The 17,238-nt window shown below is 32.5% G+C and overlaps 4 protein-coding genes across 4 annotated transcripts; 3 read left to right on the forward strand and 1 right to left on the reverse strand.

The window, feature by feature from the left end:
* Window positions 1-335: 335 nt before the first annotated feature.
* LOC134830504 (atlastin) lies at window positions 336-2,647 on the forward strand. Its single transcript, XM_063844009.1, has 3 exons — window positions 336-720; window positions 1,011-1,827; window positions 1,899-2,647. The coding sequence occupies exons 1-3, from the start codon at window positions 520-522 to the stop codon at window positions 2,495-2,497; spliced, it is 1,617 nt and encodes a 538-aa protein (XP_063700079.1). The 5' UTR covers window positions 336-519; the 3' UTR covers window positions 2,498-2,647.
* A 1,011-nt stretch (window positions 2,648-3,658) lies between these two features.
* LOC134832903 (uncharacterized) lies at window positions 3,659-4,828 on the forward strand. Its single transcript, XM_063847109.1, has 2 exons — window positions 3,659-4,119; window positions 4,180-4,828. The coding sequence occupies exons 1-2, from the start codon at window positions 3,705-3,707 to the stop codon at window positions 4,506-4,508; spliced, it is 744 nt and encodes a 247-aa protein (XP_063703179.1). The 5' UTR covers window positions 3,659-3,704; the 3' UTR covers window positions 4,509-4,828.
* Window positions 4,749-8,657, reverse strand: LOC134832902 (eukaryotic translation elongation factor 2). Its single transcript, XM_063847108.1, has 5 exons — window positions 8,566-8,657; window positions 6,632-8,071; window positions 5,829-6,438; window positions 5,140-5,446; window positions 4,749-5,076 (listed from the first exon to the last, which is right to left on the reverse strand). The coding sequence occupies exons 1-5, from the start codon at window positions 8,566-8,568 to the stop codon at window positions 4,902-4,904; spliced, it is 2,535 nt and encodes an 844-aa protein (XP_063703178.1). The 5' UTR covers window positions 8,569-8,657; the 3' UTR covers window positions 4,749-4,901.
* Window positions 8,658-8,963: 306 nt separating this feature from the next.
* On the forward strand, window positions 8,964-9,618 carry LOC134830750 (cyclin-dependent kinases regulatory subunit). The gene is made up of 2 exons (XM_063844322.1): window positions 8,964-9,125; window positions 9,255-9,618. The coding sequence occupies exons 1-2, from the start codon at window positions 9,067-9,069 to the stop codon at window positions 9,430-9,432; spliced, it is 237 nt and encodes a 78-aa protein (XP_063700392.1). The 5' UTR covers window positions 8,964-9,066; the 3' UTR covers window positions 9,433-9,618.
* The last annotated feature ends 7,620 nt before the right edge of the window (window positions 9,619-17,238 follow it).

Here is a 17,238-nt window from a genome sequence, read left to right on the forward strand (position 1 = left end):
TTTAATTACGTCTATCTGTCATGCTTCTTTAAAGTTTTTATTAAAAATATATTTTTTATCCAGGATTTTTCTAAAAATTTCAGAGGGAAAATTAAAAATATTTAGCAAAAAGAAAAATTTTATCATTTTATCACACTTTTTTAACACAAATAAGTCGCGTAAAGTGATTGCAACCATCATTATTTATTTTATGAATTGTAAATATGTTTAGTTTTACATTAAAACTTTAACAAATAATAAAAAAATGACATTTGAGAAACGAAGTTCATGAGTAAGAGACAGAAATGCGCTTAGGGCAAAAAAAAAAAGTATTGAAGGCTTTTCTATGTAATATTTCAATTTCTACAAAAATTATCGTGTTGTCGCAAGAAAAAGAAAATATTAAATTTTTTCGTTTATCCGCAAGTTATTTTTTAGTTTGTTGCTCAAACGAAATACTTAGTCACATTTTGTATTCGGAAGTGAGTTGTAAAGTGAACCACGGAGTGAAAAAGGATACAATAACAAAATATAAGAAGGATGAGCTCACGACCAATTCAAATTGTCGATGCAAGTGGCGATGAAGATCATTCATTTGTCTTAAATGAGGAGGCATTGAGTGAAATCTTGATGCGAAATGACGTCAAAGATCGCTCTATCGTGATAATATCCGTGGCAGGTGCCTTTAGGAAGGGCAAAAGTTTCATTCTGGACTTTTTCCTGCGTTATTTATATGCAAAGGTATGTATACGATACTTTGCTTACGTCGTCATTCGTCTTTGCTTTGTTTAGAGATAGTAATTTTGGGATCCGCGTTCAACTCTAAAATTATATCATCATGAAGATATATATAAATACCTTCTTTTTTACAACTACTTACTTACAGTTCAGCACTACGTCTACAATAATTATATTATTATTTTATTTTTTTATAAATTGTTGCAGATGAGTGCTTGATGTACGCGCTACGAACATTTTTTTGTGTGTATTATTGTGCCAATAATATTTTCTATTTTATGCGAATTTTTCAGTATGTTCACAAGAAGGAAGGACAAGACTGGGTTGGATCTGATGATGAACCACTTGTCGGGTTTTCATGGCGAGGTGGCTCTGAACGTGAGACCACTGGCATTTGGATGTGGTCAGAGCTCTTTTTGCACGACTTACCGAATGGAGAAAAAATTGCAATTGCATTAATGGACACACAGGGTGCTTTTGACAGTCAGAGTACGGTGAAAGAGTGTGCCACTGTTTTTGCACTGAGTACAATGTTGTCGTCCGTGCTCATTTTTAACGTGTCTCAAAACATCCAGGAAGACGACTTGCAACATTTGCAACTTTTTACGGAATACGGAAGACTAGCCTTAGCCGACAGCGGAAAGAAACCTTTTCAACGTTTGCAATTCTTAGTTCGTGATTGGAGTTTCCCCTATGAGGCTGATTATGGAGCGGACGGCGGAAGGAAAATTCTCCGTAATCGATTGGAAGTGTCGGACAAACAACATCCAGAATTGCAGTCTCTACGAAAACACATATCATCATGTTTCGATGAAATTGCGTGCTTTTTGATGCCACATCCTGGCTTAACTGTTGCTACTAACCCCAAATTCGATGGACGCCTGTCAGATGCAACGCCCGAATTCAGGACGGCATTGAAAGACTTGATTCCGATGCTTTTGGCACCCGACAACCTTATCATCAAAAAAATAAATGGACAAACGGTCAAGGCGAGAGATTTGGTCCAGTACTTTATGTCATACATGAACATCTACAAGGGAAACGAATTGCCGGAACCGAAGACGATGCTTGTCGCTACTGCTGAAGCAAATAACTTGACTGCGGTTGCTGGTAAGTTTTATTCGATAAAAAATTTAATGTAAAATCCTTTTATATTTATTCTATTGTCAATGCGAAAACAGCTGCCAAGGAACACTATATGCAACGAATGGAAGAAATTTGTGGAGGAACACAGCCATACTTAAATCAAGGTCACTTGGAGTCGGAACATTTGCGCATCAAGGACAAAGCAATCGAACAATTCAAAGCTAAACGCAAGATGGGCGGAGACGATTTCTCAGAAACGTATCGCGAACAACTCGAACAGGACCTCGAAGAAGCCTTCGTCAATTTCAAGTCTCACAACGAGAGTAAGAATATATTCAAAGCCGCCCGCACACCCGCGGTTTATTTCTCTATTGCCATTGTCGCGTACCTGTTGAGTGGCATTTTTGGCCTCTTTGGAATCTACACGTTTGCCAATTTCTGTAACCTCATTATGGGTATTGCCTTGCTAACATTAACTTTGTGGGCATATATTCGTTATAGCGGAGAGTTACGTGATTTGGGAACGACTCTGGACGATACGGCAAATCTTATTTGGGATCAATTCATAAAGCCCGTATATAAGGTGTTTGTGTCACAAGGCATTCAACATCTCGCCCAAAATCCCGAAATTCTCACCTCACCCATGGCCTCTGCTGCCGGCACTCGTGCCAACGGTAAAGTCAAGTCATCTTGAGAAAAGTTTTATAGTGCAATTCCTACAGCTTTGCTTTTGTTTCGAAAACGATCGTAATTTTGTTAGTGAGTGTTTTTTAATGATATTTTTTTTCTCGACGGTAAGCCAAACGTAGGTCATTGCAATAAAATTAAATTAATGAAATTTAAATATCAATCTCTTTAAAATCCCTGGTGATGGTTAACGGTGAATGACTTGTACAAACTTAAAATAAAGCATTTAATTGGATATCCCGTTTTTATATAAAAAAAAATAATAATAAACTGTACAAAAATAAAATAATTTTACAAAATTTCCCGCCTCATTATCTTACCGTGGTTTTATGTCAGTCTCTTGAAAAGACTGTTAAATATTTCTTGCAACTGTAAATATGTACTTTCAGAAATTGTTAGAAAAATATCGTAGCTCAAAATTGTACATTAAACAAAGAAAAAAGAATTTTATTACATATTAAAAATTATTGAAGACTTGCCAGCAGGATTCCTTTCTACTCTAAATTTTCTTTATTTTAATTAATTTTCATCTTTAATTTGACGCATTTAAAAATTTCCTTAATTATCAACAAAAAACCTTGACCTTAACACCTTTTTAAGTAAATATGTAGAACACATTTAATTAACATTCAATCAGTGAACTGGAACGTAATTTCAAAGATGATGATATAATTTTATTGAGTACTATTGTTTTTTCACATTAGGTAATCAAAATATGTATTTAAGTTTCATCGGAAAGAAGAGTAAAATAGTTAGAAATATGCAATTTTAACATATTATTTTTTTTGTTTTCCTTTTTATTTGAACAGTACAATTAAGAGTATATTAACTTGTTGTATCTTTATTAAAACAAAAAAATAACAAAATTAATAAAAAAGATAGCATTTTTTTTGTAATCTCTGCAAAACTGCGATAATAGGCTTCACATCATTTCTTGTCTTTGCTGTCTGGATAAGTTCCATGCATCACTTTTAAGTAATATCTTGGATTTTGGCAATTTTTTTATTTGAGACCTAATTGATAAGATTTAAAATCAATATCATTTTACATTAAAACAAACATAGTGAATTCAATAAATAATTCAAAAAAAATTGTATCAAAAATATTTGAACATTTTCCCTCTTTGGATATGACAAATCTGGCAACCCTAAAAATGTTAAGTGTCATTGGTTGTCGGTTAAATTCCATAACACCTATTTATTTCTAAACATAAAATGTCTCAATCACAATTCTCTGATTCTAAATACGTATGTAACTTTTGCTTGCGGCACGCTCACGTGAATTTGTACGTGTTTAGCATCAAAAAAACTATTTTATATGACGAATTCAAGAAGAAGAATATTTGCGACGATTGCTTCAAAGCACAATTGACGTCTTTATGGGAACGTCCGGATCCAAAGTACTTGGAACTCCGCGAAGTCGTAATCCGACGTATTCCACAGTTCTCTACAAATTACATCAACAGCACCGGCTCATTGCGTATTATGGGAAAATTGATTAAACTGAGCGAGCACATAGATGCTTCACATGATGGCGGTTCAGCACCGAAGAGGATCAAGTTAGATAGCACAAATGAAAGCGGAAACACTACAACTCTTGAGTCGTGTCGCGGAACTCTGGTTGGAGGAGGTAAAAAAACTTTTTTCTTAACGTTTTCCTGAAAAACCACGAGTTTTTACCCATTTTCAGGACCACCAGCTAAAACAAAACAAGTATTTTCACAACCAAGTGAAAGCGATTCTCAAAGCCAATCTCAGAGCCCATCCAGCTCTCGACTGAATACAAGCCGTGGAAATCGATCACACAACCAGACACCAGTTGCTCCAAATCCATTCGATTTTCCAGATGCAGAAAGTGATTCCAGTGACTATGACGAGGATCTGCCTGCAAGACCTTTACCGGCCTCAAATCAGAACCGGCGGCGCAAACCCGCACCTATTTCAGCTGGAATTGCACCTCGTCAAGTTCCCCGTCAGCGAACTCCACAACTTGATGGTCTACGAACCATTAGTGGTTAACCAAATAGTTCATGTTATTTTTTGCCATTCTCTAATCGAAAAAAGTCAATGTTATGGGAAAAAACAGAGAATCATCTACCAAAGTTACTGAGTAAACTTTCTTAAGATTCATAAATACTCTTTTTTTTTATCAATATTCCAATTTTATTTTACTTTTCTTGCAAAGTCAGTGTTTTTCTTTCTTAAATGAAAACGTTTCCCTCGTTGAGCCAGACAGTATTTGAAATAAAATAAAATGAGTTTTTAAGCTAATATGCAGATGTAAACATTTTTAATCATTTGTTTAAATTAAAATAGAAATTATATATAATAAAAAAAAAGTTTTATTTTTTATTCATATGCTGCGATTGTTTGATATTCAATTAGATCGCCACCCACGTTGTAATTAATGATTTACAATTTATCCAAGTATTGAGACAAGTCTGGCAATCCTTCTTTAAGACCCTTACGTTTACGGATATCTTGGACAACAGCATAAGGTTTGCTTTGTGGCTCAGCTGGATCTCCGGGGAAGATTTGCCAATGGTCAAACACGCATTGTGGGAAAGCTTGTCCACCGGTGTTAGATCTGTAAAATTAAATGATGGATTTTTGATTGGGTTCAAAGTTTTCTCTATGATTAATAACTCACCTCAAATCAGCAGTAAATCCAAATGATTCATTTACAGGTAAGTAAGCCTTGACAACGAACATGGGTGTTCCGGCAACTTGACATTCTTCAATGACATGACCACGACGTCTGTTCAATACACCATATATACCACCAACAGCAACTTCGGGACACTGGATTTCACACAAGTAGATAGGTTCCATAATACGTGGTGAGGCGGTGATGTATGAGGCATACAAGACACGACGAGCTGTTGGAATGATTTGACCACCACCACGATGGATAGCGTCAGCGTGTAAAGTGACGTCGTAGATGTTGAAACGGACACCTGTTATGGAAAACACAAAAAAAATCAATTAGTATTAGAGTTATTAAATTTTGCAAATTGTTTTCTATTTGAGAAACTTTCAGACCTGTTGAGCTTGAAATTGTTCATCAAATGATTTATGAAGTGAAGAATTGAAATCATCATTTTAAATATTTACTTATACCGTTTCAATTTTTTTTTTAATTTTTGTCCCTCATTTAACTTGCAAAATTTTGAAATCAACCGAAAATCAATGTAAAAAAATTTATAATAACAAAAATTAAAAATTTGTCAGTATTTTAAAACCTTTTTCATAAGGTAGTCAAACATTTTTGGGACAAGAAGTTTGAAGAAAAAAAAATGAAGCGGTCTAGATGTGTCAGATAATAAAAATTAAATTTACCTCGCATGTTTTCTTCAGCCATGACACCTTCTTTGACGGCCCATTGGAAACCAGCAACGACAGAGTCCTTAATCTCGTTCAAGTATTGGACACCCTTTGTGCAATCAACAATGATGTTGGGTCCAGTACCATCGGGACCAAAGCACCAGATTTTACGAGCTTCGGTAACGTCATATTCGTACTTTTCTGCCAAGTAACGGGCACGAACTTTGAAGTCGTCACGTGCTGAGACGTCTCCGTTGTCAATATCTTCGGGCAAACCGTCAGGCATGGGACAGGCTTTCAAGAACAAACGATTGTGCTTATTCGGTGATTTAGACAAGCACATTTGATCGGATTCATCGGAGACAGTTTCACGGTACGAGACGACGGGATCGGACTTCTTCAATGGGATACAAGCGTGATCTTCTTCCAAATCTTTCAAGCAAATTTCCAAATGCAATTCACCGGCACCAGCGATAATGTGCTCGCCAGACTCTTCAATGATACATTGGACCATAGGATCTGACTTGGCGAGACGTTTCAAACCTTCTACGAGTTTGGGCAAGTCAGCGGGGTTCTTGGGCTCGACAGCAACACGCACGACAGGTGAGACAGAGAATTTCATGACCTATGTGACACAAAAAAGAAAAATCAAAAAGCTTTATTAGTTTCTGTGTGTGAAGTTTTTCTTATGTCTGGATGCAAGTTTGTGTCAGGAAATCAAGTAACATCAAAATTGTCAGTACAGGTCCGTGATTTAGCAAATCATCATGAGAAACAACTTAGAAAAATGAATAACTATAGTAAAAATGTTGACTTACCTTCATGTTGTGAGCATCTTTGAAGGTGGTAATGGTACCGGTTTTAACCAAGAATTGATCGACACCAACCAATCCGCAAATGTTACCGCATGGAACATCTTCGATGGCTTCAACATAACGACCCATCATCAAGATGGTACGTTGAATAGCTTTTTCGTACAAATCTTCCTTCTTTCCGGGAGTGTAGTTGGGTCCCATGATACGGCACTTTTGTCCAGTGGCAACTTTGCCAGAGAAGACACGTCCGAAAGCGTAGAAACGACCCTTGTCAGTGGTAGGTACCATTTTTGAGACGTACATCATCAATGGACCATCGGGATCGCAATTTTTGACGGCAACTGCAGCTTCATCGTCGTGGGGCCCTTCGTATAACATTTCCATACGGTACTTTTGGGCGACGACGGGGGATGGGAGATGAATGGCTATCATTTGAAGCAAAGCCTCGCCAGCGGGCAACCAAGTACGCATGACGGTCTTCAACAATTTCTTGCCATCCAAATCCTTGTCTTCGTGCTTCAAGACAACGCCAATTTTCTCTAGCAAGACGGGGATCTCCTCCTTCTTGTAGTTCATGATGGCATCGAAGACCTTGTAGATGGGATCTAAGATGTACATGACGAACGAACGTTTGTTGTCGTCGTCCTTTTGCTTTGCCCATTTCTTGGTCTTGGCATTGAAGAAGTTCTCTCCCCACAAACGGTTCATTAGTTTGACAACGTCAATCTTGAATTTGTCGGCGTACATTTCGGAGAATTGTTTGAGGGTGAAAGCCCATCCGTGCAATCCTGAACCGAAACCGACGGAACCCTTTGAGGGATCGACACGAACCTCACCCATGGGACCGGAGTCGTCGTTGTAAGTGGCAATGATAACGTTGACGTTTTCGACGATACGTTGGAAAGTTTGGTACAACTCTTCGGGATCCAATTGCAATTCAAGCAAAGCGCGGTCCATCTTGTTCATGAACAAAACGGGCTTGATACGTTCGGCAATAGCTTGACGCAATACAGTCTCAGTTTGGACGCACACACCGGAGACGCAATCGACGACGACCAAAGCACCATCGGTGACACGCAAGGCAGCCGTTACTTCGGAGGAGAAATCAACGTGACCGGGTGAATCGATCAAGTTGATCAAGAAACCTTTCTCGTCCTTGTTACGTTGATCGGGATTCGTGATGAAGACCAAATCCTTATCCTCCAACTCGAAGTACATAGAGATGGCAGTCGACTTGATGGTAATGCAACGTTCTTGTTCATCCTTACGGGTATCCGTGAAACGTGTTTCTCCGGCCTTGGCACCAGCAATGATACCGGCTTTCGAAACCAAGGAATCGGTGAGCGTTGATTTTCCATGATCGACGTGAGCAATGACGGACATGTTACGGATGTTCCGTTTTTTGTCCATCATGGTACGAATTTCGTCTACCGTAAAGTTAACCTACAAACAGAGAAAAATAATAGAATAAAAAGACCATTAGTATCAGATGTTTCTAAAAATTACACATGCACATGTGTTGAAAGTGGACATGTATAGATGTAGTTATACTACATTTATACATATGCACACAAAGACAATGGCTGAGTACGTATGCACAAAGTGGGTTGAATGAGTTGGCACACGCGTTTTTGACAAAATGCATTAAACCCTCCAATAATTTTACAAAAAACGGAGTAATGCATCCAATTATGCTTGCTAGCACATTTGCTTTGTCTTTTTGTTCATTTTTCAGGGGATTCTTTCCGAGAATTTCCAAAAAATCTCATCAAAAATTGACCGACTGTCTGCAAATGGAAAATGGCGACAAAAATTATTTTTCGTCAATTTTCCATTAACCCACATATTTTTGCGGTCTTTTTCAACGCCAAGCCACTTTATACACTTTAAACTAGATTTTTGAGATGTTTTTCTTAATTTTAAGCAATATTTTTTACCATTTTGATTTAATTATGCTGTAGCCACGTTTCTACTCAAGGGACGTACAAGCGAAAAGAGAACGAGCATGTGAATTCTAGTTCCTTCAGTACCAAGGAGCAAGACAATTGACAATGACCCACGGCGAAAGGTTTCGCGCATACCACAAAGAAAATTTAAAGTACTGATTTGATTAAGTGTTTGAGTGCAAAAAGCTGCGTAAATTTACATTTTATTTCGATGAAATACATTTCGTTCTCCAGTATTTAGTAATTAATCACTGGAAAGTGGTATTTTCGTGTCTTTCACACTGGAAAAATGGCTTTCTCTCTCACTGGAGTCCGGTGAGACGAATGGCAATGATAAACAAACCCCAACGCACAATTGGTGTCTTGGCTCTGCCCCAGTTTGCACAAGACATGAACCGGAAAGCGTTTGTTCGACCGCTAAAATCAAAGTGAAACGAAAAAAGAATTGAAAAAACTCTTGTTTAGCTCAAGTAAATTCAGTGAAAATACAAGATGAGTGGCAAAGACATCTACTACAGTGACAAATATTACGATGATGAGTACGAATACAGGTAAGCTGAACTTGAATTCCTGCATACTTGAATTCCCTTTCTTTTGTGTCCTTTCTTTGAGCATCCAAGCCAGATGTTCTGCGATACTGCGAATGCAAATTCAACATTTTTCTCTCAAATTTCTTTTAGACATGTTGTGCTGCCAAAAGAACTTGTTCGCCTGGTGCCAAAAACACACTTGATGTCGGAGAGTGAATGGCGTGCGATTGGAGTTCAACAGAGTCGAGGATGGGTGCACTACATGATCCACCAGCCAGAGCCACACATTCTGCTATTCAGACGTCCCAAGACAGAACCAGTCCAGTAACGCTTGTTTGTCAACCTGTTTGTCCTCTCATGCCTTGTAAATAATGAACGTGTCTGTAAAGTGTAGACACTTCTTGGATATGAATGATAATTATTTTTCTATGTAATTTTATCACAACTTTATTTTTGCCCTTGTCTTTTAAGATGTTGAATGATTTTGCACAATTAAAATTAAACTACAACTGTATTATTGATTTGATTTAATTTCAACCGAAAAATTTTTTATTCAGTCCTTTTTATTCTATTATTATTCATCAGAACAAACAAAAAAAACCGCTTTAATGCCTTATGTATTAAATTCAAACATTTACATTTGGTCAAGACTTGGAGCACTATCATCACAGTGTTTATTTTTTATTTTTCACTATAACAATTTTTCAATAAAATTGAGCGATTATTTAGATTAGATTAATAAATATTATGTACAAAACTTGTGTTTCCAGTTAGTTAAAATTTTTCATTCAATATATTTTTTTCTTCCGTTTCAATAATATTGACACTCAGAACGAAACCAATTAAAAATTACTGACAACAAAATAACTTTATCATCTCCTTTTGATAATTTACACTTGTTGTCTTTCCCATCATCCTTCGATATTTTCTATAAAATCATTAAGCAGAGAAAATGAAGAATTGAAAAAGTATATGATTGTCATCAATAATTAGAGTAATTATATTTTTTCTTTCTCTATTGATGTCAAAAACATATTTCGAAATAAAATTAAAAGTTTTGACGTTATTTACTTTACTTGATAACAATATGAAATAATGCATGTACTATAAATAAGTAATAACGAAATATCAATACGAGTAGGTACATACAAAGCGAGGAAATTAATAGTTGTCGAAGTTTTCCCTTTTTTACAATTTAATTTCATTCCATTATTATTATTGTTGGGAAATGTGTATTCCTTATTTCGACTAAAGCTCTCTTATAGTATTATGTTCCAACTGTAAAAATAAAGTAATAAATTTTAGTTTTTTTGCAATATTTTACACTGTCAATGCCTGGAAGGGATTTTCCGTATTATGAGCTTAGAATCAGGTAAGTAAACGTACGTGTGGTGAAAACAGATTGAAAAACATGTTTACTTTCATTTTATTATTACAATCCTGTCGATTAAACTGTGTAAAGGAGGGATGTAATATCTTTTTAACATTTATCAGATGCTTTTTTTATTTTTTATAAAATTTAATCGAAATTATTTTAATTAATTTTTCTGTACAAAAAACATTGTTCATTTAGATACCGTTCGAAAGCTTTTGTTTTACTAATATCTATTTTTATTATTCTCTCTGATTTCATAAATTAATACTTGTCCTATTTTTCTTTTTCTGTCCTTCTTTTATTTCATTATTGTTTGCATTAAAGGAACTTCAATAAATAAATCTTTAGAATATCAAACAAAAAAAAAATCAAACATGTAAATTAGCTAAGTAAGTATCTATAATGCAATAATCTTCTAAGTATTTATAACAAGGATACAATTACCGTCTAACAATATGTTTAATTTTTCCAAATCAATTTAAAAGGGTTTAATTAAAGTGTAAAAATAGAAAGGTGATTAACATCAAATAAATTATTTACTAATCGGTTTTTATCAAATTTATCCTTTATTTATTAAAACTTTTTGTTTTTTATGTTTCATGAATATTTTTTTTAAATAAATGATGTAAAAATGTAAATTTTGAGAGTACCTAATTTTTTTTTTACTATTAATGTGCAAAATCACTGAAACACAATATGTACGTAAATTTGAAAACCAATTTCAACAAAAATCATCGCGCACAATAAAATTCTACATTTAAAATATACAAATATGTTTCATTCATTTCGTCGCTTTTCAGAAAACACACATACCTACAACATGAACCTAAATATTATCAGAATTCAAACTTCGAATAAGCATTATGTCACTCTTCATCTGCTATCATTTTTTTATCGCATTTCGGAGAAAAAAAAATGTATTGCCTTGCGATTGACGGTGGTTTGAAAATCTTTCAGAATACGTAATTTGAAGGTTTTTTGAGCACGAGGTTTGAAAATTTTTCTGGTCTCGTGGTTTAAAAAAAAATTACAAAACTTCGTGATTCAAAACTTTAAAACAACTTTAAAAAACAAAATTAGAAACTACCTAAAGCTAACGAAATCAAAATGCGATACCATCGTTGGTTGTTCAAAAAAACAATAACTTTATAGATATTTTTTTTAACTAAAATGTAGAATGGAAATTGAACATCATGACGAGTTTTTGAGTTTTTGTGTATCAGAATCGCTTCCTAAAACATTCAAAGTGGAGATACAAAGATTTGCATCAATTTTTAAAAACATGTTTCAATGGAAGAAGTATTCAATAAAAAAAAATCCTGTAGAAATAATAATCAAAGTAAATGTCAACCGGACTTCGGACAGAAGTACATAACTGACAATTATTTTAAAAGGTTCTATTGTCATGTTTCTTTTTAAAGTTGAAAACTGACTTCAATAACAAAGTCTGTACCATTAGTTTACAAAATGGTGTAAAAAAACGTAGGAGGCTGATGTTATTCTCTTCTTGTATTGCGAATGATTCGACCTTGGTTTAAAATCAAATTGTATGTTTATTGTTTACAAAACAAAGTTTTCAATAAAAAAAAGGAAGAAAAATATAAAATAGAAAAGGGATAAGAAAATACATGTTGCATCTACTTCCTGAAAAAGTCAGGTGCAAAATGGTCTTTTGTTAGATTATGCATTTTTCTTTCTAAAGTAATCAATGTGGAAAGTAGAGTCATGCGGAAAGTACTTTTTTAAATTAGAGTCGTAAAGTAAAGTACAAAGAAAATATATACATATAAAGAAAAAAATCAAAAAGGCAAAATTCATTTTAAATGAAAGTGTGGATGGCAATATTTCACTTTATTTCTTAGAACGTCATTCGATAATCTTATCAACTGTTACATAAATATATTATTCTAATAACGTTCACATCATATAGCATGTTAATACTATTTGCATATTGATTGCATTTTACTTCCTAACACACTATATGTTTGTTCGCAGCCCAATACCATACAAAACATAAATAAACAACAACAAATATTTTGTTTACCAGTGGACTTGGTGGAAGTGCGGTGCTCGAACAAGAGTTTGTAAGTCATGCCAATATATTTTTATGTCAAACAAATAAAACAGTGTACAAGAGTTTAAAAAAAACCTGAAAATTATTACGGAATTTAGTATTTTTTTAAAGGACACACTATATCTTTGAAGTGTTTTCCAAATAAATTAACCACGAAAATACTTCTCTTGAAAACATATTTTACTAGACAAGAATTTTCTTTGAAATTTATATTTTAATGTGCACTATCACTTTATGTAGTACTGCAGTTAGGTAAAAAAAAATATAAAGTATGTTGATATTTAATTACTTCCTTGCGTGAAATTTTAAATACAACGGAAAGGTCAGTTCCCACAGGTGATCATTTAACATGAAAAGTACATTTAAACTCATTTTATTTTATTTTGCAAATCATACTCGATTGTTTCGAAAATGGTAATTTTATGTATTTTTTTCTTTTGTCAGGAGAATAAAATATAAGTTTTATCTTGTCCTTTTCTGATAAATTCCCAACCACAAGCGAGTATTTTTCTTTCGGTCATGATATATTTACGGAGAATTTATTCTCCAAGAATTATAGTTATTTTTTTAAAGTTTTGTTGTAGTTACAAGGAAATCGTTTTATGTGACATCAGTTAGAATTATTAACTTCATAATTTGCATTTGGAAAAAAATTATACAATTGATAGGTTAAGTTTAAAATAAATGCATTTACACGCTGTAAAAGACATATTTGTTACCTCTTTACCAAACAGTGAGTATATTGGTTATAGTGAAGTTCGATTACGTGACAGTTGTATCCGAACGTCCATTAATTAAGAGAATACTTAAATGATAAAATAAACTCATTGAAAATTAAAACTCCTTGTATTATTAGAGAAAATATATAAAAATAACCACAAACACTTTAAATCAATTTTAATTAAGAATAAATGAGATAAATTTTGTCATAATTATTATTATATTTATATTTTTTTCTGAAATACAGCAGGAAATTAAATTAATTAAAACAGGTACTTTTAATTGGAAAAGTACAAAAGCATTGTTTTAATTGTCGAATTGTAATTGTTTAAACACTGCCATGTTTTGCTATATTGTACAATAATATCATGTTTTATAATTATTAACACAATTATCTATGAATTGGATACTGCGTTTTTTTTAGATAGGTAAACACAGTATTGAGTTAATTGATATAATATAATAGCAGTGGATTGAACAAAACGTTACCTTTTCGGTTAAAAATTTTTGATTACAATTGAAAAATTGTATTTACCTAATCTGCCCCATAACAGGTTGCAGGTGCAATCAAATTGAACAATCTAGTCATTCTCATCAATCTCGCTTTTAGATCTCTTTATTCCGTGCAACATATCCGCTTCTGACAAAACATTTGGAAGCCATAAAGGAAATCGTGACAAATTTTATTACATTTCTTGATTTATTCAATGAACATTGATCTCTTTCTATTTTTTTTAGAACCGTGTTTTTCACTCAGGGATGGCTCATCCGTACAAAAAATGCTTGTAACCTTTCAGCTATATATGGCATATTTTTTTTCAATTTCCCATAGGATGTAATATTACACGCACGCAGATGCTGATGATTTAGAAACGAGAAAAGTCATGAATTAGTATCAATGTGAAAAGATACAAATCAAAGATATTACGTTCATAACAATCGAAACAACAAATAACAATAAATTTCACCTGGCTTGAATGTTTCTGCGATTCTTTCTTCCATTTCAATACCTCAACCAACGTCATTGAAAACACACATATCGATAGCATAAAAATCATTGATCGTTAAGTGCTTGAAATGTATATGGAATGTGATGGAAAAAGCAATTTTAAAGAAGAATAAAAAAAAGAATCAGTATACATTTACAATCTAAGCTAGTCAATTGTTCATTGTATGTTTCACAATAAATTTATTTGTCGAACAATTTAAGATATATCTACGACATATAACGAGAAAATGAAATTTTGTGAAAAAGAAAACTAATCATAAACTATATATTTTTTTGAAATACGAAATAAAAAGGAAATTTTGAAAATTTTTTAAAAATGTCAGAAAAAAACATGATTTTGAATTTATATAAATGCAAGTGCAAAACTTGCGCGAGTCATAAGTTTACTGAACAAAAAAAAATAAAAAGCAAAGAATTTCAGAAAATCTCATTTTAATAAGATACTTGAATAGGTTGCTAGCGTGACATGTGTAGGGTATATCTTGTATCCTTCTTAACATTGTTGAAAAAACATTGTTAGTCGCTGTTTACTCTACGTTTTCTCTAGAATACTTGACGACAAAATTTTGAATATGCTACACAGCAAAAAATAGCAAAAGGTTGATGCAGAGAAAGAGATTTTTAATGAAAAATAAATATACATATATATACTTACCAATATGTTAAAATTGTATGTTGAAGACTGCAAAAAGAATGTATTATTAATGCGTAAGTTTGTTTTGATTTTACTTTTAAAAAATACTATTATGCGGCATGATGTTCTTATTATTATTAATCGAATAATTAGTTTTTTTGAGTAAAATTTATTGAATAAAAAATATGTTTGATGAATTTCTTCCAATCTTTATTGTGTATCGATCACATTAAAAACTTTAATATTGAAAATAAACACTGTTTTACAAATCAAATAAGCATTTTATATAATTTTTATATATATATAAATTAACTAATATTATATATATAATTATAATATATATAATATAATAATAATATAATAAATATTTTATATATATATATATATATATATGTATATGTTATACATGTATATTATTATATAGCGGAAGTCACATAGCTCTTTCCATAGAAAAGCTGGTACGGATATTTTTTTTAATGTTTACTTTCAAATAAAATCGGTCTCGTTGATGATAGAAGAGATTTTTGGATTTGTTAAACAGTGTCATGGTTATGTTTATTTAATATTCTTATTTTTTCTTTTCTTGCTCTGACTTAACAGTTGTATGCATTTTTATTTCATTTTATATTCAGAAACACTACTGGTTAACTCGTAAATTAGCTAAATTTCCTCTGGCTTTTTCTCACACCTAACTTTTATTTTTATCATCTTTAACTTCATCTACATACAAAAATCGTGTTTTTTAGATACGTGCTTAGCGTACAGCTACTTTACAATGTGTCGCTTCTAGATAAAACGACTCACCTTTAACCAGTCTACACAGAATGAAACGAAGGGATGTATTAGTGCAGACAGAACGTGCCGCAATTTTTTCACACATTCATCTTTAGTTTAGAGAACTGAATACTGAAAGATACACATAATGGAGAATCAAAACGACACATTGTGCATATTTTTTTGTGTCTCACGATTTTTTATTTTTTTTTTTTAACTGACAACCTCATATATGTACGAATACGCAACATATCTGAAACGTTAATCTAGTTAAGAATTTTTTTAGTTTTCATATGCTCATATTTAGTTTTCATTTTATCTCCTGAGATGCTGTTAGTCTTAAATTCCGATAAATTGCTACACTTGCAAAATTATCTCATCATGATAATAAGATTGAAAAAAAAAGTTTTAAATTTAGTTTACCTCAAATAGTAGTCCATGGCGTATAGAATAGCCTAAATTAAAACTACTCTAACATTTTATGCTCTAAAATAAACATTGTTTTGCATGAAATGTCCAACTGTTACCATTTTATTACCTCTTATTAGAATTTTAATTATTTCTAAAAAATGGTTTTTAATAGATACATATGTAATGATGACAACTTCTCTCATAAATGTAATTAAAATTTCAGTTGGTAGATAGCACGAAATTGGTCCGTTAATATTATTAGCAAAATATTTTCAATTTGTTCAAATATTTATGGCATGATAATAGTATATTTAGATAATACCTACTTATAACGTATCGGTAGCTAGTGTCATTTATGCAGCATTACAAAATGTGTTCTGAAAATTCAATTTTATTTTAAATATCCAAATTTTGTTGTTAAAAATGAGAGGATGACAGAGAAATGTGAGAAGAGCATAAAATACTTTTACTAATTAATACTAAACATAAAATAATGAACTAATTGTAATTATGTCGGGCTTCTATCTTTATAGCATCTGTAGTTTATATCGAAAATATTTTAAATTTCAAATAATGAAAACTATTATATTTTATCTTCATTATGTTTTTGTAAACTCAAATTAGTTTTGTTATATTTAAACAATGTAGCGCAAATGCAGCGAAATTTGATAGTAATTGAGACAAATGCTAATTTAATGTCATAAAGTTTGTCATTTTTGCTCTATAATTAATACAGATGAAGGTATTGTGTTGCTCTTTTTGATCAAAAACATTTCGCTTCAAACAAAAACGATTCAAGTTTCATTTATTTGTTTTTTATGTTAGTAGCTTCCACTTGACATCACCGTCTCGCAAATATATTTTAAAATTATATAAACTTAAGTTCACTCAAATTTCCCTGATGAATATGTACAAAATTCGTATGTGCATGTAGACTTAACAATTGGATTCATTATTGTACTGGCAAGTGACAGGCAAAAAAAATCATGCAGAAAAAACGGATATGCTTCCAATTACAGTCCTTGCAGCACTGCAACTGATGTCATGCTCTACATTTCCTGGAAGTTTCATGCAAATGTATATTGATGTCAAAAACGCTATAGCCGAAACTTTTTATTTTTTTACACTATTATTAAA

Source organism: Culicoides brevitarsis, chromosome 2, assembly GCF_036172545.1.
Source record: "Culicoides brevitarsis isolate CSIRO-B50_1 chromosome 2, AGI_CSIRO_Cbre_v1, whole genome shotgun sequence".
Lineage (NCBI taxonomy): Eukaryota > Metazoa > Arthropoda > Insecta > Diptera > Ceratopogonidae > Culicoides > Culicoides brevitarsis.